Genomic DNA, 23,158 nt, shown 5'->3' on the forward strand with positions numbered 1-23,158 from the left:
CACACACACACACACACACACACACACACACACACACACACACACACACACACACACACACACACACACACACACACACACACACACATTTCATTTGTTGTGGCAGTTCAGGCTTTGGTGGCAGCGACTGTTGCATTTTATCTTTGATTTGTAGCACTTGCACCTGTTAGTGCGACACTTTTTTGTTCCTGCACAGTTGCACTTGATATAACCCTGCCCACCACTCTGTGATCCGCGAATAACTGTTTCTCGCAGGCTCAGGATTGTGTCACAGTTAAGGTCTGCCGTATCCAGGAGTTTTTGTGGACATAGTTCAAACCCACTCCTTTCATACGAACCTTTTAGAATCCCATGTTTTGTTGCAAGAGTGTACGTGTTGTTATCTCGCCTTTTAGTCATTTCCGGAAATGACGGTTTTGATCAGTCATTACTGGAAATGCCTAAAATCTTTAGTCATTACCCGTAAATGACTAAAAATATGCTCTAGACATTGCCAGTAATGACTGAACATGAACTAGCAGTCAGGCAATAAGGGTAAAAAATATTCACAAAGTTTAGTCATTTACGGGTAATGCCTAAAGATTTTAGGCAATTCCGGTAATGACTGATCAAATCAGTCATTTCCGGAAATGACTAAAACTTTTAGTCATTACCGTAATGACTGATTTCCCGTTTTGACTGTACGACTAGTGTCTGTCTGTCTGTCTGTCTGTGCGCGATGCGCGGCCAAGGTTCTCGATGGATCTGTTTCAAATTTGGTGATCATATGCAGGTACACCCTGGACACAACCTGGTCGATGAGATATTTTAACACGTGCTCTCAGCGCGCAGCGCTGTGCGCGCTGAACCGATTTTTATATTTAGTCAAGTTTTGACTAAATATTTTAACGTAGAGGGGGGAATCGAGACGAGGGTCGTGGTGTATGTGTGTGTGTGTGTGTGTGTGTGTGTGTGTCTGTCTGTGTGTGTGTGTAGAGCGATTCAGACTAAACTACTGGACCGATCTTTATGAAATTTGACATGAGAGTTTCTGGGTATGAAATCCCCATACGTTTTTTTCATTTTTTCAATAAATGTCTTTGATGACGTCATATCCGGCTTTTCGTGAAAGTTGAGGCGGCACTGTCACGCTCTCATTTTTCAACCAAATTGGTTGAAATTTTGGTCAAGTAATCTTCGACGAAGGCCGGGGTTTGGTATTGCATTTCAGCTTGGTGGCTTAAAAACTAATGAGTGAGTTTGGTCATTAAAAATCTGAAAATTGTAAAAAAAATATTTTTTTTATAAAACGATCCAAATTTACGTACATCTTATTCTTTATCATTTTCTGATTCCAAAATTATATAAATATGTTATATTTGGATTAAAAACAAGCTCTGAAAATTAAAAATATAAAAATTATTATCAAAATTAAATTGTCCAAATCAATTTAAAAACACCTTCCTCTTATTCCTTGTCGGTTCCTGATTCCAAAAACATATAGATATGATATGTTTGGATTAAAAACACGCTCAGAAAGTTAAAACGAAGAGAGGTACAGAAAAGCGTGCTATCCTTCTCAGCGCAAGTACTACTCCGCTCATCTTGTCAATTTCACTGCCTTTGCCGTGCGCGGTGGACTGACGATGCTACGAGTATACGGTCTTGCTGCGTTGCATTGCGTTCAGTTTCATTCTGTGAGTTCGACAGCTACTTGACTAAATGTTGTATTTTCGCCTTACGCGACTTTTTTTTTTTTTTTTGGTCTGGATCCACTACCTTATCTTCTCCAGTGTTTTCAGCCGCGATTATCTCCCTTCCTCCGTGTGGCGTCAATCCATATTCCCGTCACTACGTTACTATTTTTAGAAGGTCACTGCATGTTACTATTTTTAGAAGATCTCCAGTGTTTTGCGCGTGTATCTCCTTTCCTTCGTGCCGGCGTACACCCGGCAAAGCCGGGTCCCAGGCGCAGCCTGGTATTCGGCTCTATTTCTTCCCGGCGAAGCCGGTACCCGGCGAAGCGGGTAATCATCTAGTATTTCATATGTTGACCGTGACGTGTACTTTTGTAAAGTGCTTAAAGGCACAGTAAGCCTCCCGTAAACCATCACAGAGCTCCCCGAGCGTCTACATACAGTACAAGCATACTTCCATTTAAACGCTCACCGAACGGGAACATCCTGGCTGGTTTCTGTCGAGCGTGAGAAATTTTCAAAGAATTTATTTTCGTGGACTTGGCCCTTTACAACAATGGCGCCTCGTTTTGGTGCTGGACGGCTGTTATGAATATCCCGGAAATCACGCCCGGACAGTAAGCCTCCCGTAAACCATCACAGATACTGTCAGACTTTTACACACAGTACAAACACCCTTCCATTTGAACGCTCACCAAACGGGAACATCCTAGGTGCCCTACGTAAAGAGCGAGCAATTTTTAAAGAATTAATTTTGCAGATTGTCTCGAACACTTTTTGGACCCATCCTGAACTCAGGTCAAAAATGAGTTACTTCCCTTAAACTGGCGATAGCCGTGGATCGATGATTATCAGAATGTTTTTGGACCGTGGTGCGTTTTTGCGCTAGACCTAACTTTTAAAATCTAAATAAGAAATTGACAGCTTGTTACACAAACATTCTTTAATCATAAAAGAATTCTTTTTTCATCAAGACAAGATCAGTCTAATTCGAAGTTGTGAAAGTTTGAAAAAAGAAAATCCCGGAAGCAGGGTCACGCAAGGGTCGTAGCAGACGACGGTTTATGCGGCATATCGCCGTTCCTCTCAACAGTCAAAAGCCATCGCTAGAGTTCTTGTGAACCACAGCCGTTTGTTTCGTGCATAAAAACGTGCTATTGTAGATAAGCTCACATCGAGTCGCATTCAAATGACTAAATGACGACTACATTGTGAAAAGGGGAAACTGGATCACACGGGTTCACAATCGCTCAGGGGTAAGATAAATTCTTTGAAAATTGTTCGCTCTTTACGGAGGGCACCTAGGATGTTCTCAATCGGTGAGTGTTTAAATGAAAGGGTGTTTGTACTGTGTGTAAAAGCCTGACCGTATCTGTGATGGTTTACGGGAGGCTTACTGTGCCTTTAACATACGAAACCAGAAATGCCATGGTATATTTTTGTGTGTTTAGGTGTATCCGATTGGTTTTACATTATAGAAGAGTGAGGGTTATGTAAGTGGTAGTAGGAACCACTGAAATTCATTCTTCTTCAGTATCCGATTCATGAACCTGGTCCCATTGGGCGTTTCAAGTTGAGCGGTCAAAATTTGAGCAGAGCCGATTCAAAGGGGCCATAAGCCATCGTCCGTTGCTTGAAGGGCAACCTCCTCTGCTCACAAGTTGCAACAAAGGGTTTCACTGGAGGCCGAGATTAGTCGGGGCGTGGGGGATCCCTGGGCCCGTATGCTTATGGGGGAAGTTCGCGACAACTCCCGAAGTTTTGAGTGACATCGGAAGTACTTGCCTCACTTTCGTATGCATGGGCCGGAAAAAGGGTTTACCTCGAAGCAAAGCGAGGAAGTAACTCAGGGTATTTTGCGACTACTTCTAAAGTTTTGAGTGACATCGGAAGTACATCCTCACTTTCGCATGCATGGGACGAAAAAAGAGTTTACTTTGGAAGCTAACGAGGAAGTAAATGAGGGTAAATGTACTACAGCCAGACCCAGTAGTAAACGAGCTACTTCCACAGTTTCTCAGTGCAAAAAGGCAGGGCTTTTCTTCAGTTTTTCATGTCAAACCGAGCTGACGCTCCCAAAGAGAGAAAATAGAGGGAAAAGTCGTATCTTCTGCATGCATTTCGTGCAAATTTCCCTGAATACAAACCTGAGTTGCCAGCTTTGACTTTTGTTTGTTCTGGGTCATTGGCCACCACGCTTTCATTCCCGCTTATACGAGGGGGTTACTGTGTTTCTATGAAAATGGGCGTCGTTGTGTGCATGTGTGAGTGTGTGTGTGTGTGTGTGTGTGTGTGTGTGTGTGTGTGTTTGTGTGCGTGCGTGCGTGTGTTTGTGTGCGTGTGCGTGTGTGTGTGTGTGTGTGTGTGTGTGTGTGTGTTCGAGTGTTGAAGTGTAAGTTTCTGCTATTTTTTTTGTCATTGCTTTATCTGTGTGTGTGTGTGTGTGTGTGTGTGTGTGTGTGTGTGTGTGTGTGTGTGTGTGTGTGTGTGTGTGTGTGTATGTATTTGTGCGAGTGCCTGTCTGCCTGTGTGCGCGTGCGTGCGGGTATAATTGTGCGTCTGTTCCTTCATACGTTTGTTTGCGTGTTCGCGCGTGCCGTGTGTGTGTGTGTGTGTGTGTGTGTGTGTGTGTGTGTGTGTGTGTGTGTGTGTGTTTGTGTTTGTGTGTTTGTTTTGTGTGTTTGTGTGTGGGTTTGTGTGTGTGTGTGTGTGTTTTCGATGTTATGTGTGTGTTCGACGGTGTGTGTGTGTTCGACGGTGTGCGTGTGTTCGACGGTGTGTGTGTGTGTGTGTGTGTGTGTGTGTGTGTGGGTGTGTGTTCGACATTATGTGTGTGTTCGACGGTGTGTGTGTGTGTGTGTGTGTGTGTGTGTGTATGTGTGTGTGTGTGTGTGTGTGTGTGTACTCACTCCCCACACTATGATGAGCTGACTATATTTGCGCCTTGATATTTTATTCATGTTCTTACGTTTTATGCTGTTTATTGTGATTCACCACACCCGAGTTTATCGTAATTGAGATAATAAAGTGTTCTATGTCTATGTATTATGTCTAATACACATGCACACACGCACGTAGGCTACAAAAATCCAATCTTGACTTTGAACTTTATATAAACATACATCCTCTTCACAATTAACGAGGACAAACGTAATTTACAAACACCTAAGTACAACAATTTTTCTGTTTTAAACATTCGGACACACATTTTCTCAAATAATATGGAATTCGCTGAACTTATCTTCTTTTCACTACACCTTATATCTTGATTCCCAAAAAATGGAGTTCTGCCTTTTTAAATTTACCAGTAACACAAACATTCGCTCTGACCAAACTATTTTTGTCCAGCAGTTTTACCGATACACAATCATTAAAAAAACACTACAAAAAGAGTTTTAAGTTAACCGACTTTGCTACCACATAAACAACCTTTTTTTATTGTCCCCAACATTCTGGTCAACGAAATCATTATTATAGACAGTCATTCTATTTAAGGACAATTATCACAGCTTTCGTTCAACCAGTTAAAAACAACAATTATAGTAAAAGCTACAGCGCGATCAACGTTTGCCCATTTACGAACTCGCGATGAGATTCGTTTCTTCTGGTCACCAAGCCTACCGTTTACAAACGCATGCGCACTAATTGGGATTCCCCCAATTTTCTCGACCTTGACCTCAGAACTCTCGAAGCCACTACTTCGGCGTTCAATTTAGCTCGTGCATACCGAGTAGCTGGCAACTTTGCTTTCGAAGTTCCCACTTCCAATGTCAAGGGCCTCTCGCTTGACATAATTATACGACGATATCGCATCTCAAGGGTCCTTACCCATCCAAAAGAAACCTCCAGCGCATACTACAATTGCAGGACATTCCGTTTTTAAAGGCAGCTCATTGGGAAATGATCTCAGACACAATATCGAAGACGTGAAATGCGTCAATCGAGCAACTGTCGTAACTTGGCTACAATGAGACGGTCTCCTACCTTGCACCATAGACACGGACTGTGACAGTCTTGTTTAATTTAGGTGAAATGCTTAAAACAGAGTGACTCAAAAGCGACAGTTCGATCAGTTACTGACCGAAAAAAACGTGCTCGAGTCATTCGGCGAAGGTGGCGAGCTTTCAAACCAGCACGACTGAATAACTCAGAATGCCTTTTTTCATCATGCCTCTATTCTACACGAGTAACATAGTGCAGTGGTAACGGTTCCGGACTCTCGTTCATTCGCTCCGGGTTCAAGTTCCGCCAGGAGCTATAGTATTTTTTTTATTAATCTTTTCCTTTTTAAGCCTCCGCAATTGCATTCCGGCTGCAAAAACCGGGTTTTGCCTCTGTGTTAATTTTATTCATTTGCAAAAGAAACCTTCCTATGCTTTGAAAAAATCATATCATGTCTTGACTTTCAACTGTACGCGCGTGTGTATAATTATGTGTGTCACTACGGTGAGTGTGTGTGTGTGTGTGTGTGTGTGTGTGTGTGTGTGGGTGTGTATGTGTGTGTGTGTGTGACGTGTCACTTGTGTCATCATAGTTTCAGTGTGTGTATGAGTGTAGATTGAGAGAGAATGAGAGAAAGTGAGAGAGAGTGAGTGTGTGGTTATTTGTTTGTGACTGTGTGCGTGCGTGTATGGGTGCGTGTGTGTGTGTATATGTGTGCGCGCGAGCGCGCGCGTGTGTGTGTGTGTGCTGTGTGTGGTGTGTGTGTGTGTGTTTATGTGTGCCGTCAGTGTCACTTGTGTCATAGTGTCAGTATGTGCATGAGTGTACGTTTGTCTGTGTGTGCGTGTGTTGTAAGAGAGAGAGAGAGAGAGAGAGAGAGAGAGAGAGAGAGAGAGAGAGAGAGAGAGAGAGAGAGAGAGAGAGAGAGAGAGAGAGAGAGAGAGAGAGAGACCGACACTTCTTTGGCAATTTTGGACCAGACAGCGTCTTTATGTTTAACAGTTAGACTGTTCTGAAATTTGGACAGAATAACCGTTCTTTCGTAAAACACTTCTGTCAAGGGTACAGCAATTTCACCATCTGAAAAAGGCGCAGAACGCCCCTCCGTGTCTACTTTCGTTTTGAGCGGCACACGTGCCTTGCCATTTTCGTTGACTGCCATGTTGATAGAAACGTGCGCATGCGTATTAGTAGGCATTCCCCCAATTTCCCCGACCTTGACCTTAATACTCTCGCTGTCACTACTTTGGCGTTCAAGTCAGTTCATGCATTGTGAACAGTGTTAGAAAGTTGACTTCGGGAGTTCCCACTTCGAAAAGAGGCCTCTACTTCCAGTGTTTCTTACTTCTAGTTCATGCATACGGGCCCAGATGAGTAGCCCATCTATGAGAACTGATGCTGTGATCAGTTGGCCTACATTGTAGTAGTATCAGCCCGGTTAGCTCAGTCGGTAGAGCACGGGACTCTTAATCCCGGGGTCGTGGGTTCGAGCCCCACATTGGGCGATATTTTTCCTCAACCTGTCCTTTCTGTTTTTCTCTTTTTATATTTAGTCAAGTTTTGACTAAATATTTTAACATCGAGGGGGAATCGAAACGAGGGTCGTGGTGTATGTTCTTGTGTGTGTCTGTCTGTCTGTCTGTGTGTGTGTGTAGAGCGATTCAGACTAAACTACTGGACCGATCTTTATGAAATTTGACATGAGAGTTCCTGGGTATGAAATCCCCGAACGTTTTTTTCATTTTTTTGATAAATGTCTTTGATGACGTCATATCCGGCATTTCGTGAAAGTTGAGGCGGCACTGTCACGCCCTCATTTTTCAACCAAATTGGTTGAAATTTTGGTCAAGTAATCTTCGACGAAGCCCGGACTTCGGTATTGCATTTCAGCTTGGTGGCTTAAAAATTAATTAATGACTTTGGTCATTCAAAATCTGAAAATTGTAAAAAAAAATAAAAATTTATAAAACGATCCAAATTTACGTTTATCTTATTCTCCATTATTTGCTGATTCCAAAAACATATAAATATGTTATATTCGGATTAAAAACAAGCTCTGAAAATTAAATATATAAAAATTATTATCAAAATTAAATTGTCCAAATCAATTTAAAAACACTTTCATCTTATTCCTTGTCGATTCCTGATTCCAAAAACATATAGATATGATATGTTTGAATTAAAAACACGCTCAGAAAGTTAAAACAAAGAGAGCTACAGAAAAGCGTGCTATCCTTCTTAGCGCAACTACTACCCCGCTCTTCTTGTCAATTTCACTGCCTTTGCCATGAGCGGTGGACTGACGATGCTACGAGTATACGGTCTTGCTGAAAAATGGCATTGCGTTCAGTTTCATTCTGTGAGTTCGACAGCTACTTGACTAAATATTGTATTTTCGCCTTACGCGACTTGTTTTTCTTGACCGGGCTATACCCGTGTGTTTTACGTTTTATTCGACATTCGTGCTTAGACGGTAAACGAGGAATTATTATTTTTAAACCTTTGTCTGCATCGTTTAGTCTTCGACCACTTAATTAGTCGTCTTCTTCTTCAGTTTGTTTGTGTTTTAGGTGTACAGTAAGGACAGTTTCTAAGACACCGCTTTGCCTAAAACTATCCTTAGCGGATTATGACTTTATTCAGTTAAACTGCGGAAAAACATAAATGTTGCAGAAAAACCGTCATTTCTGAATAATGTCATCATCCACCCAAACATCGGTATTTTTTTCCGCAGGCAAATATTTTTCTGCAGAAAAATTAATATAGAGGATGCTGCGGTAAAACGGTGCTGTTGTTTTACTGCAGAAAAACTCCTTACATTTTTTTCGCAGCATTTTGTACCTGCTCATTATAATATTGGAGAGCGTGTGTTCCCCCTCTGTTGAGAGATGGACTCGTTTAAAATTACTCAAAAAACACTGACTTGTCAGTATTACCGCTACTGCTACTGCAAGTCTTATTGCCCCTGTTTGGGTACATTACCTGCTTTGGCATCCTTTTCTTCTGTCGTTCGCACACTGGTCAAACGGTCAGTCCGGTTTGAAGGACAAACAGAGCTGTCCTCTGAAGTTGAGGTCTCGGGCCCAACAGCTTGTGGGTCTCTGTAGTCACGTGAGTCTCTGAGAGCATCTGATTCGTCAAGAGAGCCAGCGCCTTCAAGAACTCCCTTGCTGCTCTCTTCTGCATTGTCTTCCGCATTCAGGTCCTCCTGCTCTTCAGTCTTGTCCAGGGAGCTCAACTCGTCACCCCCGTGATGTTTGTTTGTTTGTTTGCTTAACGCCCAGCCGACCACGAACGGCCATATCAGGGCGGTGCTGCTTTGACATCATAACGTGCGCCACACACAAGACAGAAGTCGCAGCACAGGCTTCATTTCTCACCCAGTCACATTATTCTGACACCAGACCAACCAGTCCTAGCACCCCATAATGCCAGACGCCAGGCCCCGTGATGTAACTCGTTACCAAGGCGACAGCTGCTACCGGAATTTATTGTCTCGCAGCTTTCCTCTGCGATCTCGTCCAGGGAGCTGAATTCGTCACGGCTATGACGTCGATCGCTACCAAGGCGACGGCTGCTACTGGATTCTATGATCTCGATCTCTGATTGGGCGCTGCTGTTGCTGTAGGGACTTGGAATCTGAAGGACCCTAATACCCGTGTGTTTTACGTTTTATCCGACATTCGTGCTTAAACGGTATAATTTTTTTTTTAAACGAATTTGTTTCTTGAGCATTCTTCTGTTTTCCTTACTTAACTTACTAAACTAGAAAAGCCATGGTATACTTTTGTGTGTTTAGATATATCCGATTGGTTTTACATTATAGAAGAGTGGGGTATGTAAGTGGTAGTAGGAACAACTGAAATTTATTCTTCTTTTTTAGTATCCGTGTCATGAACCGGGTCCCATTGGGCGTTTCAAGTTGAGCGGTCAAAATTTGAGTAGAGCCGATTCAAAGGGCCCATAAGCCATCGTCCGTTGCTTGAAGGGCAACCTCCTCTGCTCACAAGTTGTAACAAAGGGTTCCACTGGCGGCCGAGATTAGTCGGGGCGTGGGGGTTCCCTGAGTAGCCCATCTATGAGAACTGATGCAGTGATAAGTTGTTCTACATTCTAGTTAAAGTATCGGCCCGGTTAGCTCAGTCGGTAGAGCACGGGACTCTTAATCCCGGGGTCGTGGGTTCGAGCCCCACATTGGGCGGTTTTTTTCCTCAACCTATCCTTTCTGTTTTTCTCTTTTTTTTCTTGACCGGACTATACTTGTGTCTTTTACGTTTAATTCGACATTCGTGCTTAGACGGTAAACGAGGAATTATTATTTTTAAACCTTTGTCTGCATCGTTTAGTCTTCGACCACTTAATTAGTCCTCTTCTTCTTCAGTTTGTTTGTGTTTTAGGTGTACAGTAAGGACAGTTTCTAAGACACCGCTTTGCCTAAAACTATCCTCAACTCGTCACGCCCGTGATGTAACTCGTTACCAAGGCGACGGCTGCTACCGAAATTTATTGTCTCGCAGCTTTCCTCTGCGATCTCGTCCAGGGAGCTGAACTGGTCACGGCTAAGACGTCGATCGCTACCAAGGCGACGTCTGCCATTGGATTCTATGATCTCGACCTCTGCCGGAATGGCCGCTGCTGTTGCTGTAGGGACTTGGAATCTGAAGGACCCTAACACCCGTGTGTTTTACGTTTTATCCGACATTTGTTGTTAAACAGTATATAAAAAAAAAAAATTTCAACAAATTTGTTTCTTGAGCATTCTTCTGTTTTCCTCTTGCAATCAATGTGCTTATTTCATATGTTGACCTTTGTGTGCTTTTGTAAAGTGCTTTACATACTAAACTGGAAAAGCCATGGTATATTTTTGTGTGTTTAGGTGTATCCGATTGGTTTTACATTATAGAAGAGTGGGGTATGTAAGTGGTAGTAGGAACAACTGAAATTCATTCTTCTTCTTCCGTATCCGATTCATGAACTGGGTCCTATTGGGCGTTTCAATCAATGAGTCTTATATCGCGCATATTCCGTGGGTACAGTTCTAGGCGCTCTGCAGTGATGCCGTGTGAGATGAAATTTTATACGACCAGTAGATTGCAGCCATTTCGGCGCATATTTACCTTTCACGGCCTATTATTCCAAGTCACACGGGTATAGGTAGACAATTATTAACTGTGCCTAAGCAATTTTGCCAGGAAAGACCCTTTTGTCAATCGTGGGATCTTTAACGTGCACACCCAATGTAGTGTACACGGGGGGAGGTTCGGACACCGAAGAGAGTCTGCACACAAAGTTGACTCTGTGAAATAAATTTCCGCCGAACCTGGGATCGAACTCACGCTGACAGCGGCCAACAGAATACAAATCCAGCGCGCTACCAACTGAGCTATATCCCCGCCCCGTTTCAAGTTGAGAGGTCAAAATTTGAGTAGAGGCGATTCAAAAGGGCCATAAGCCATCGTCCGTTGCTTGAAGGGCAACCTCCTCTGCTCACAAGTTGTAACAAAGCGTTCCACTGGCGGCCGATACTGTTAGTTGGGGCGTGGGGGTTCCCTGAGTAGCCCATCTATGAGAACTGTTACAGTGATAAGTTTGCCTACATTTTTGTTGAAGTATCGGCCCGGTTAGCTCAGTCGGTAGAGCACGGGACTCTTAATTCCGGGGTCGTGGGTTCGAGCCCCACATTCGGCGATATTTCTTTTAAACCTATCCTTTCTGTTTTTCTCTTTTTTTTCTTGACCGGACTACACTTGTGTGTTTTACGTTTTATTTGACATTCGTGCTTAAAGGGTATTGAGGAACTATTATTTTTAAACCATTGTCTGCATCGTTTAGTCTTCGACCACTTAATTAGTCCTCTTCTTATTCAGTTTGTTTGTGATTTAGGTGTATAGTAAGGACAGGTTCTAAGACTACGCTTTGCCTAAAACTATCCTTAGCGGATTATGACTTTATTCAGTTAAACTGCAGAAAAACATGAATGCTGCAGAAAAAACGTCATTTCTGAATAATGTTAGCATCCGCCCAAGCATCAGTGTTTTTTTCCGCAGGCAAATATATTTCTGCAGTAAAATGAAAAAAGAGAATGCTGCGGTAAAACGGTGCTGTTGTTTTACTGCAAAAAAACTCCTCACATTATTTTCCGCAGCATTTTGTACTTGCTCATTATAATATTGGAGAGCGTATGTTTCCCCCTCTGTTGAGAGATGGACTCGTTAAAAATTACTTACAAAACACTGACTTGTCAGTATTACCGCAACTGCTACTGCAAGTCTTATTGCCCCTGTTTGGATACATTGCTTGCTGTGGCATCCTTTTATTCTGTCGTTCGCTGACTGGTCAAACGGTCAGTCCGGTTTGAAGGAAAAACAGAGCTGTCCTCTGAAGTTGAGGTCTCGGGCCCAACAGCTTGTGGGTCTCCGTAGTCACGTGAGTCTCTGAGAGCATCTGATTCGTCAAGAGACCCAGAGCCTTCAAGAACTTCTTTGCTGCTCTCGTCTGCATTGTCTTCCCCGTGCAGGTCCTCCTCCTCTTCAATCTTGTGTGGGGAGCTTAACTCGTCACCCCCGTGATGTAACTCGTTACCAAGGCGACGGCTGCTACCGGAATTTATTGTCTCGCAGCTCTCCTCTGCGATCTCGTCCAGGGAGCTGAACTGGTCACGGCTATGACGTCGATCGCTACCAAGGCGACGGCTGCCATTGGATTCTATGATCTCGACCTCTGATTGGCCGCTGCTGTTGCTGTAGTGACTTGGAATCTGAAGGACCCTATAATACCTGTGTGTTTTAGGTTTTATCCGACATTCGTGCTTAAACGGTATATCAACATTTTTTACTTTTTCAACGAATTTGTTTCTTAAGCATTCTTCTGTTTACCTCTTGCAATCAATGTGCTTATTACACCCCCGGTATAGGGGTGTGTATAGGTTTCACTCGATGTGTTTGTGTGTTTGTTTGTGTTCGCAAGTAGATCTCAAGAATGAACGGACCGATCGTCACCAAACTTGGTGAACAGGTTCTATACATTCCTGAGACGGTCCTTACAAAAATTGGGACCAGTCAAACACACGGTTAGGGAGTTATTGGTGGATTTTGGTTTTTTTGGGGGATCAACTACGGCATAACTCTTCCTTATCTTCTCCATGTTTTCAGCGTTTACTTCCCTTCCTTCGTATGGTGCACTATAGCATGAGGGTGGCATCTTCGGATATTCCCGGCGTTCTGTTACTATTTTTAGAAGGTCACGCGCAGTGTCCAGAACGTAAATTGGACCCGTAAATTATCCTCACTGTAAAAGTGCAAAGGTCGAATCAATTTATAGCCACGCGAAAAATACACTCTTATCTATCTCTATATATTTATACAATAGATATAGATATATATATATATACGGCTTCTCTGTGTGTGTGTGTGTGTTTGAGTGTGTCTGTAGAAAACACCTGTGTATTGCACAGTTCTGTTTGTGATGTGGTACCTAGGGCGTCGTCGACAAGTATCCTAAGACAAATGTCGCCAATGTTTTTACAGAGTGACGTTAAATAAACGATTTTATCATCATCATCGACAAGTATGGGACTCGACATGATATGATCAGGAATGGCATTATGGCCCCTGAATCATGTTCGTGCTGTTCCCATTCCATGAGTCTGGAAGGGACCTAAGCTTGACGGGTCCATGGTTCGAAGCCGGCGTACAGTGCGCCACTCAAGCCGGGTATTCGGCTCTATTTGCTACCCGGCGAAGCGGCAGATACACCCCGGACAAAATCTGGTCGATGAGATATTTCAATACCTGCTCTCAGCGCACAGCGCAAACCGATTTTTTTTTTTCGGGATCTTTTGTTTTCTGTATGCGGTCAGTAGGTGTTACAGAAAGAGTTATATTGATTTGTCTTTTTCTCCGCCTGTCTCTTTGTCCACTCAATCAACTTATTTTAACCACACTTGTTAGCAGTGCCTTCTCAGTTGGTGGCAGTGAGAATGGTAAGGACGGGGGTGTTTTTCCTACCTCGGAGGAATTTCTTGTTATTACTATTATTATTATTACATGCATGTGTAACCAGGTACTAAGAACGAACAGGAAACTACTGATCAGCTATTTGTGATCCAAAAGGAGGGAACTTTTATTCGACGATGATTTGATGTTATGATGAGATGTGTACGGGCCGGACTCACTGGACTATCACTCACTTACGGACACACACACAATGACACTCAAGTCTTTCTCTTCATTCCGTCCACAACAGATGTGACAACAGCAACAAATACTTGCATGGCATACTTTATTCCTGTGTCATCCTATCTCATCCACCTCCCTCGCCAACCGACGGAAGCCGTTAGCAACAGCAAAATGCAAATTGACTACATCATCAAACCCTAGAAGTGGGCAAAGCTCCAAAGATTTAGCTTCAAAAATATTCCCCAACGTTAAGTTTTTGTCTACGGCCGGTGTCACGAACTGAAACCACTGCTGAACAATCCTTCTCATTGCGGTCAATGCGCATGCGCCAATCTTGGACTTAAAAAAAATGCGACCCTTTGACCGAACGAACCATGGGTTAGATTTAGGGTTAGGGTTAGGATTAGGGTTAGGGTAAGGGTAAGGGTGAGGTTGTTCACGACCTGATTAATCTCCCCATGATAGCGCATGCGCATTGACCGCAATGAGAAGGATTGTTCAGGCAGAGTTTTCAGTTCGTGACACCGGCCTTACCCTGCTCATTCCTAAGACGTCTGATTATTACGGGAAACGATCTTGTTTGCGAAGTACGTTTGTTGAGGTCACAAGTTCGATGCGAAGTCGTAAACAATTATTAGCCACGTGAATGCAAGGATGGGCACAGGATTTGGAGAAAAGCCAACTGAAAGTCTTGCCGGAACAAGGCGTAAATGAAGGGGTTCACGGCGCTGCTCATGAACTGAAAGAACGTGGCCAGAATGCTGGCATAGCCAGGCAAGGGGTCACCGAACGCTACTTTGTACAGCTTAATGACGCTGAACGGCGTCATGCAGATGAAGAACGCCAGCACCACGATCAGAAGACTGCGCACGGCCTTAGAGCCTTCGTGTGCGAAACCAACTCTCTTGTGTAACGTATTCGATAAAACCCGAGGCTTGGGGCTTATTACAATAGAGCTTTCAGATAGAACATCCGAAGATGTCTGTGGGATGGATTTGATTTGAGGGATGGGTTTGATCTGAGGGAGGGGTTTCATCTTCTTGGCAGTCCGGAGGATTGTGCAGTAGGAGATGGTGATCACCACACCAGGCAGCATGAAGCACAGGATGAAGGTCACGATGACGTAGATCAGAACGGGGTTGCCATAGAGATACCACTGGATGGCGCACGTGACCTCCCAGTAATCGTACTCCACCCAGTCACAGAGGATGGGGGCCAGGCCAAAGGCGAGTCCCTGCAGCCAGGTGTAGGCGATGAGGACCAGCACCTTGATAAAAAAAAGAGGGCAAATGCTCATAAAACTCACCTTCGTCATACATTATGTAAATCAGAGGTAGCTTCCACTGTATAGACACTACTTCATGTAAAATCACTCTGTTTGTTGAATGTGGTGGGGGGGGGATGAATGGTCTTTCCAGTTATGTTGTTTAAATCAGATAAATTACTTGGATTCAAGTATACTGAGTACAGATGTGAACACCCTGAAAGTCACTCATCAGTATTTATCACAAAAGCAAAACATGTAACTTATGATGTCCAATCATTATGCCTGTAATGTGTTAGAATGGTGACATAACATGCAATTGCAAGAAATCAAGACAATCGTCTCTGTTATCTATTTCACTACTCTGGTAGACCTGCTTTCATTACATGGAAATATTAGAGATTGGATACTTTTTTGTTTATCCATTTATAGGCCTTTAGGACACTGTTAGGACGCGAACTTTTGACACTGGTTCATATCTGTCCATATTTTGACACAAATGTGACCCCACCGGGACTTTGAAATGTCACTAGTGTCAGTCTGACAAGGGTCATGTCTGGAGGTAAAACAAAATTATGATAGTTTGAAGTTTTAAAGCTCTAGCTTTACAAACAAAATAGAAAAATATATAATGTTCTATTTCTAAAGCCACCCTCAGCCTCCCGTGAACCATCTGTTTCTGATCACTGAGCTCCCCGAGTTTTTACATACAGTACAAACATACTTCGATTTGAACGCCTGCCGCTCGGGAACATCCTGGCTGCTTTCCGTTGAGATTAAAACATTTTCAAAGAATTTATTTCGTGCAGTTAGAAATGGATGTAGGCCTACTATAGTATAAGGAAATTGGAAGCTTCGTTTTTGGCGCTAGACCTAACTTTTAAAATCTAAATGATAAATTGACAGTATGAAAGACAAACTTTCTTAAATCATGAAAGAATTCTGTTTTCATCAAAACAGGATCAGTACAATTCGAAGTTTTGAAAGTTTGAAAAAAGGGAGCCCGGATGCAGGTCATGCAAGGTTGTGCCAGTTGAATAGTAACTGTAAAGATGCAGCTCTTTTGACTTGATGGCGGGAAGTAAGCTACCGAAAACCATGTAACTTTCCCTTTTATTGGAATGCCAGTCGACTGAGATTTCCAAACATTTGATATTGTTTGTTGCCGTGCCTGTGCAGAACGAGTATCGTGCTTTAAAACGTACTGCAGCGACAGTGCTAAAATCACATCTCATGAGCTGCATCTTACCATTGCTCAAGCAGACGACTTTTCTGCATATCACTAGTTTCTTTGAAGTCAACCGCGTGTTCGTGTCACTCGCGGTCGTTTGTTGTATTTTAGATTCAGAGGTACACAATAACGTGCTATTGCAGATACAGAGTCGCATTGAAACCACAACCTGACGACTAAATTTATTACGTCTGTAAAAAAAAAAGGAAAGTGGGTCACACGGGGCCACGACGGCTCGGGGGGAGGTGGGGGGAAGGGGGCCGATTGGGGGTGAATAAACCACGAGAACTGGTGTGTGGTTTATGCATGCTAGATAGCCATTCAAACGAATGTGTCATTCAATGCTGTTAAATGCTTTTGTAAGTGTGTTCCATAAGGTTAGAATTGATTATTTCGTGAAAGATTCCATCGTTCTGTAAACCTAATGTGAGGCGGAGTGGGGCTTTAATCCAACATGACCCCGCTGTAACCCTGAAATGTGACCAGGATCAACCAGCCTTGGGCCGTGTCTAGAGGTCACCAACACGTGTTTAATGCTTTAGGGTCAAAAGCGTGCAAGAAAATAATGATGTTTTTATTCCTTGACCCAAACATGACCCTGCTGTGACATTTGGCTATGGTCAACCAAACATGACCCTGCTGTGACATTTGGCTATGGTCAACCAAACATGACCCTGCTGTGACATTTGGCTATGGTCAACCAAACATGACCCTGCTGTGACATTTGGCTATGGTCAACCAAACATGACCCTGCTGTGACATTTGGCTATGGTCAACCAAACATTACCCTGCTGTGACATTTGGCTATGGTCAACCAAACATGACCCTGCTGTGACATTTGGCTATGGTCAACCAAACATGACCCTGCTGTGACATTTGGCTATGGTCAACCAAACATGACCCTGCTGTGACATTTGGCTATGGTCAACCAAACATGACCCTGCTGTGACATTTGGCTATGGTCAACCAAACATGACCCTGCTGTGACATTTGGCTTTGGTCAACCAAACATGACCCTGCTGTGACATTTGGCTATGGTCAACCAAACATGACCCTGCTGTGACATTTGGCTTTGGTCAACCAAACATGACCCTGCTGTGACATTTGGCTATGGTCAACCAAACATGACCCTGCTGTGACATTTGGCTATGGTCAACCAAACATGACCCTGCTGTGACATTTGGCTATGGTCAACCAAACATGACCCTGCTGTGACATTTGGCTATGGTCAACCAAACTTAAATCATATCTGGGGGTAATCACACCCTGGAAGTGTTTTAAGATTCAAAGCTGTAGCTCGAAATATTTTCAAGAAAGTGACCAGTTTCTTTTTGTTTTACCCCAGCATAACCTCGCTGTCGACGTTCAACCAGACATTGGTCATGTGTCTGATTCAAACATTATTTATTACGAAAGTGAGTCGTATCAGAATTAGCTGTTTCTTTTTGTTAAGATCTGATTTCTCAGAATGTGGGAGTTCTTGAGAGGGGGTTCCATTGTATTACCTTGCGCTTATTGACCAACACGATGTGGCGGAGCGGGTAGTGGATGGCCATGTAGCGGTCAAGGCTGATGAGGGACAGGGTCAGCATGGACACGATGATAAAACAGTAGTTGGCCCCGCACACCATAGAGCACCACACTTTGCCCATGGGCCACCTGAAATCGTCCAACACAGCCACAACATGTTACGGATATTTTTTCAGGGGTATGGCCCAATAAATGTTAAACACTAAGCAACCTTTTTGATCAGAAACATATGTGCATTTGGATGATCTGGGCCGGTATGCAAGAGTCAAGCTTAGCGACTTCAGTCCCGGATAAAGTCACAGTGTACCCTCAACGCAGTTTATCCCGGATAAAGTAACAGTGTACCCTCAACGCAGTTTATCCCGGATAAAGTCACAGTGTACCCTCAACGCAGTTTATCCCGGATAAAGTCACAGTGTACCCTCAACGCAGTTTATCCTGGACTAAAGTCACAGTGTACCCTCAACGCAGTTTATCCCGGATAAAGTCACAGTGTACCCTCAACGCAGTTTATCCCGGACTAAAGTCACAGTGTACCCTCAACGCAGTTTATCCCAGATAAAGTCACAGTGTACCCTCAACGCAGTTTATCCCGGACTAAAGTCACAGTGTACCCTCAACGCAGTTTATCCCGGATAAAGTCACAGTGTACCCTCAACGCAGTTTATCCCGGACTAAAGTCACAGTGTACCCTCAACGCAGTTTATCCCGGACTAAAGTCACAGTGTACCCTCAACGCAGTTTATCCCGGATAAAGTCACAGTGTACCCTCAACGCAGTTTATCCCGGATAAAGTCACAGTGTACCCTCAACGCAGTTTATCCCGGACTAAAGTCTACACTCGACTCTTGCATACTGGCCCAGCTTTTCTTCTGCTCAAAAATGGGCTCATTTGATTTTGGCATGGCGTTATGTAGGTCCTAGACCACACCTGCCCTTGAAAACAAATTGCCGCTCTCTTACGGTAGGACTCCATTTGAACCGTCAAAAAACGGAGATATATTTCACGTTTTTACTTCAGTTAGCCTTTTTGCAGACTTTAGCTCACAGGGTTTATTAATTATATTTCATTCTGCCCCATAGTCAGGCTGAACCTTCTTGTAAACAAATGCAACTATCATTAACACAACGGCAAGAAACCCTGGTTTTTGGTGGCGTTTTTGATGGATAGCTATAGCAGATAAGCAACAAATCAAGAAATATATGTTGCAGTCTCCTTCTTCTTTGTTCATGGGGCTGAAACTCCCGGGTACACTCGTGGTTTTCGAACAAGTGGGATCTTATGTGTATGACCGCTTTTACCCCGCCATTTAGGCAGCCATACGCCGCTTTCGGGGGACAGTCTCCATCTCTTTGGGGGCGGGGACGTAGCTCAGTTGGTAGCGCGCTGGCTTTGTAGCCAGTTGGTAGCGCGCTGGCTTTGTAGCCAGTTGGTCGCTATCAGCGTGGGTTCGATCCCCACGTTCGGAGAGAGATTTATTTCCCGGAGTCAACTTCAGTTTGTGCAGACTCTCTTCGGTGTCCGAACACCCCCGTGTGCACACATGCGCACGAAAAAGATCCCACGTTCACAGCGAAAGTCTCAGGGCTTGGAAAACACGAAGACACGCATGCATCATCTCTCGTCTCTGATTATCATGATCGTATTTTGATACTTTGACGAGACAAACCCAATGCTGGTGTGTCGAAGAAGACAACCAAAGCGGGCTTGTTCGAATCAAATTATCACACCATATCTTCAGCGTATTACCAATACTTGTCCCAATATAGACCAGTTGGTCTAAGAGGACGTTAAACCCTAATAGTCAGACAGTCAGTCTCCATCGCAAAGGTTTACAAGGAACTTAGTCGATAAATATCGACAGGGGGCCGACTAATGGTTTAAATGTGAAATGTGTGTATAATAATGGGTGTGGGTCTGAAATGAAGTTAGGTAGTAGTTAACATTTGTTTTGAATAATTATTGGTATTTTGACAATGTGGGTAGCATGGAAATGTAAGCATTTGAATGTAAGTCTTAGGTACCATTGTACCCAGGAAGAGAGACCAGAGATAGGAGTAGGTTGCAATAGCTTGTGTGGTCTTTGAGTTTTGTTTTTGGAAAGATATTGTTAAAGAAAAAGAAGACAATTACAGTAATGCAATATTTATTGTGAAAACCAACGATTGTACAAAGAACATGTGAAGCAACATTATGTCTATGATGATGTGAAGAAAATTAGTTATGATTTATACTATTATTATTTAGACTTGAGACTGACAGTGTTGTGACGAGCGTTGGCTAATGGTAACGAGTACATATGTGTGTAGTTGTGGTGTGTGTGTGTGTTTGTGCGTTGGTTTGGATTATGGGTGTAATTTGTAAAACAGATGTGACAGTAATAATGGAGTTCACATCAGTGAGGTCAGTTTGAAATGGAACACACGCTTTTTGAAAAAAACAATATGAAATTTTGAACCATGAGATCTTTATTAAATAATAAACTGAACATCAGCAAAACATCAAAGCAATTATTAATAAGGTTTGAAAAGCTTGACTTACTATGTTAAATAGTGGATTGAAGGCTGAAAACGTCATTTACAAATTACATCTGAGATAGGGGGGGCGGGTGGGGGAAGTGCTGAAACTGAAAGTGTGGATGAGAATTTTAAAAAAATGCTGAGTGCCAACAGGGAGGTTAAAGGCTGCCCTTTTCGTAGAGTTCATTAATTAATTCCTATTGTTTACATGTGCCAATAATGTTATAAAACTGTACCTAAGGGGACATAATAACGATTGGCTGTAGCTTTCGAACACAGAAAAAATTATTTCAGTATTGCAAAGTGGTTTTGATAGTGTCGAATGTAAACAGAACAGTCTCAAAGTGAAAGTGGATGTTTTCCGGAAATTGCGAAGTTAACAAGAATACCGGCAGAAAAGCGCGCTTTCTTGCTTAGCACAATACGCTACCGCACTAATCTGGCGTGTCAATATCACTACGTTTTGGACGTGGAAGGTGAGCGATTTCCTTCCGCCCTCAGCTAATTCAAGAAATCACCCCCCCCCCTCCTAGGTACACGTGCACTCAAGTTAACCTCTGCTTTGATCTGTGTGCCAAGAGTCAGATGAGAGAGAGAGAAAGTGAGAGAGAGAGAGAGAGAGACACACACACACTGACACACACACACATAGACAGAGACAGACATAGAAAGACAGAAGCGGAGAGACTCAGAGGGAGACACAGACAAAGACATACATACAGAGAGAGAGAGAGAGAGAGAGAGAGAGAGAGAGAGAGAGAGAGAGAGAGAGAGAGAGAGAGAGAGAGAGAGAGAGAGAGAGAGAGAGAGAGAGAGAGAGAGAGAGAGAGAGAGAGAGAGAGAGAGAGAGAAATGTAACTGATCTCGTGAGAACGGTTGAGGCCTTGCAAGGTTTTGACGGCAACAATAATTATTGTAGTTCTCTAAGACTTTATTTCTGTTTGATTTGTAATATGTTGGAAAGACATATTTATCAATTGATCAACAAAATACAACATAATACAAAACGACACAACATTGTTAAAATCATTATTGGCCAACGTTCAACGTTTACGAAGGCATCAATCTTCCCGCGCCGTAGACCAGACTAATAGGTGCTTGATTTTGGTATTTTGATTTACATAACATTAAACCTTTTTTGGGGTTCATGGTCATGGCAACAGCCATATTAATATTATATGATGTATGATTTTATATTTCAGCATATGTGAATTACATGTCATCATACCAAACTGTCATACATTTTTATTCCTACATTATTCTGATTTATCACAACCAAACCTACTATCATTGGACACATCCAAATGCAAGCGCCTGTTTTTGACAACTTGCCATTGATCTAAAAATATATTTCTAGATCAGTGCAACTTGCTTGGATCTCTTGTTTGGCCTGTAGGTAAAATGTACAATGTATTTTCTGATTTGTGCACAAAAGCTTTTTTTTTAATTTTTTTTTTAACATAACAATGTTTAATGTCACTGTATGTTTGAAAGACCATGGCCAAATTTGTAAAACAAATGTTAAATTAGAAAATAAATAACATTTTGGTTCATGATTTTTCCTACACCTGTGCTGAAAATAAAACATAAAAATGTTGGTATATAAGTCACTCAAATGCAGAGTAGTATGAATGGTTTGAGTTTGTTGCGGTTCCGCCTATGATGTTTTTGTTGAACAATTTTGCCGTCACACCTCCCTTAGAGTAGGTGACGGATTTCACAACTTTCTACTGATGAACAATGTTGCCTTCACCCCTCCCATAGGGTGACGGATGTCACAACTTCCTGTGTACACAAACTGATGACGTAATTCACAACAAAATGGGGCTGCCCATGGTCAACCTCGAAACTATCCGTATAGAATGGGGGCCTCCTGGCCCCCATAATAAAAACACTTTCTTTGGTGTGCCTGCCGATCCTTTGATAAAATATACAGGAAGGAAGGAGCAGGTACTTAAAACTGAACCACACCCAAGCCATAGATGGCCGAAAGTTATGGTTAAAATATATAAAGATCATTAGGTAAAACCGAGCTACGAAGATTGTCACCTACCTGTCAAATATAACGGCTACGACTGAGCTGACCATGACCACGGAGGCACTCAAAAGGTCTGTGACTGACAGGTTGACGATGAAGAGGTTGGACTTTTTCTCTCTCAGTCGATGGCAGTGGAACACGGCAAAAATGACCAAGATGTTGCCCGCTAAAGCCATGATCGCGATCAGGGAGATCAGAAGACTTATGAGGATGTTGACGTCTAGGTTGCGAATGTCAACTGGTGCGGCATGGGGGTCGAAGAGAAATGAGTCATTCGGGGAGGTGCTCATGGTATCAGCGAGGAGAAGGCGGGTATCGGAGGAATTAGATCATAAAATAAAATCTGAAATGACAGACAAGGGTCAAGGCTAAATCCTCTACAAATGTCAACTGCATTAAAATAAAAGTGAAAAATAGAAAAACTCAAGAGTTTACTTTTTGTGTGTGTGCGCAAAGTGCTATGAAGATTGGAAGAGGACTGGAATGCTCTCAAGACATGTACAACAACAGCGAATAATAAGCTGTCAAATGCGACCTTCGGGAAGAGTAACAAAACCCGTAGACTAGTTCTGGAAAGTTGCATAACATCTCATCTGAACAAAATGTTCCCAATGTTCAAAACATTTTTCTTGAAGACGCAGAAGATCCTAAAGGTGCATGAACAATCCACCGCAAGGGTTATTGCTGTAAGACTGCGCTTTTTGTCGTGTAGCCCGACAAAATTGACACGCATGGTGTCACACAACAAGTTATTTGTTTTCTGCAGAACAATGGTACATG

General features: G+C 42.9%; 2 protein-coding genes and 3 non-coding genes across 5 annotated transcripts; 3 read left to right on the forward strand and 2 right to left on the reverse strand.

The window, feature by feature from the left end:
* The first annotated feature begins 7,050 nt into the window (after positions 1-7,050).
* Positions 7,051-7,123, forward strand: Trnak-cuu (transfer RNA lysine (anticodon CUU)). Its single transcript has one exon. It is a non-coding gene; the product is annotated as a tRNA-Lys (tRNA).
* A 1,451-nt stretch (positions 7,124-8,574) lies between these two features.
* Positions 8,575-14,338, reverse strand: LOC138953388 (uro-adherence factor A-like). The gene is made up of 3 exons (XM_070325188.1): positions 14,330-14,338; positions 11,986-12,426; positions 8,575-8,856 (listed from the first exon to the last, which is right to left on the reverse strand). The coding sequence occupies exons 1-3, from the start codon at positions 14,336-14,338 to the stop codon at positions 8,575-8,577; spliced, it is 732 nt and encodes a 243-aa protein (XP_070181289.1).
* Trnak-cuu (transfer RNA lysine (anticodon CUU)) lies at positions 9,747-9,819 on the forward strand. The gene has a single exon. It is a non-coding gene; the product is annotated as a tRNA-Lys (tRNA).
* Positions 11,234-11,306, forward strand: Trnak-cuu (transfer RNA lysine (anticodon CUU)). Its single transcript has one exon. It is a non-coding gene; the product is annotated as a tRNA-Lys (tRNA).
* Positions 13,896-23,148, reverse strand: LOC138953608 (alpha-1A adrenergic receptor-like). Its single transcript, XM_070325479.1, has 3 exons — positions 22,394-23,148; positions 17,796-17,949; positions 13,896-15,062 (listed from the first exon to the last, which is right to left on the reverse strand). The coding sequence occupies exons 1-3, from the start codon at positions 22,666-22,668 to the stop codon at positions 14,430-14,432; spliced, it is 1,062 nt and encodes a 353-aa protein (XP_070181580.1). The 5' UTR covers positions 22,669-23,148; the 3' UTR covers positions 13,896-14,429.
* Positions 23,149-23,158: the final 10 nt, after the last annotated feature.

Source organism: Littorina saxatilis, linkage group LG17 (genome assembly GCF_037325665.1).
Source record: "Littorina saxatilis isolate snail1 linkage group LG17, US_GU_Lsax_2.0, whole genome shotgun sequence".
NCBI classification, from domain to species: domain Eukaryota; kingdom Metazoa; phylum Mollusca; class Gastropoda; order Littorinimorpha; family Littorinidae; genus Littorina; species Littorina saxatilis.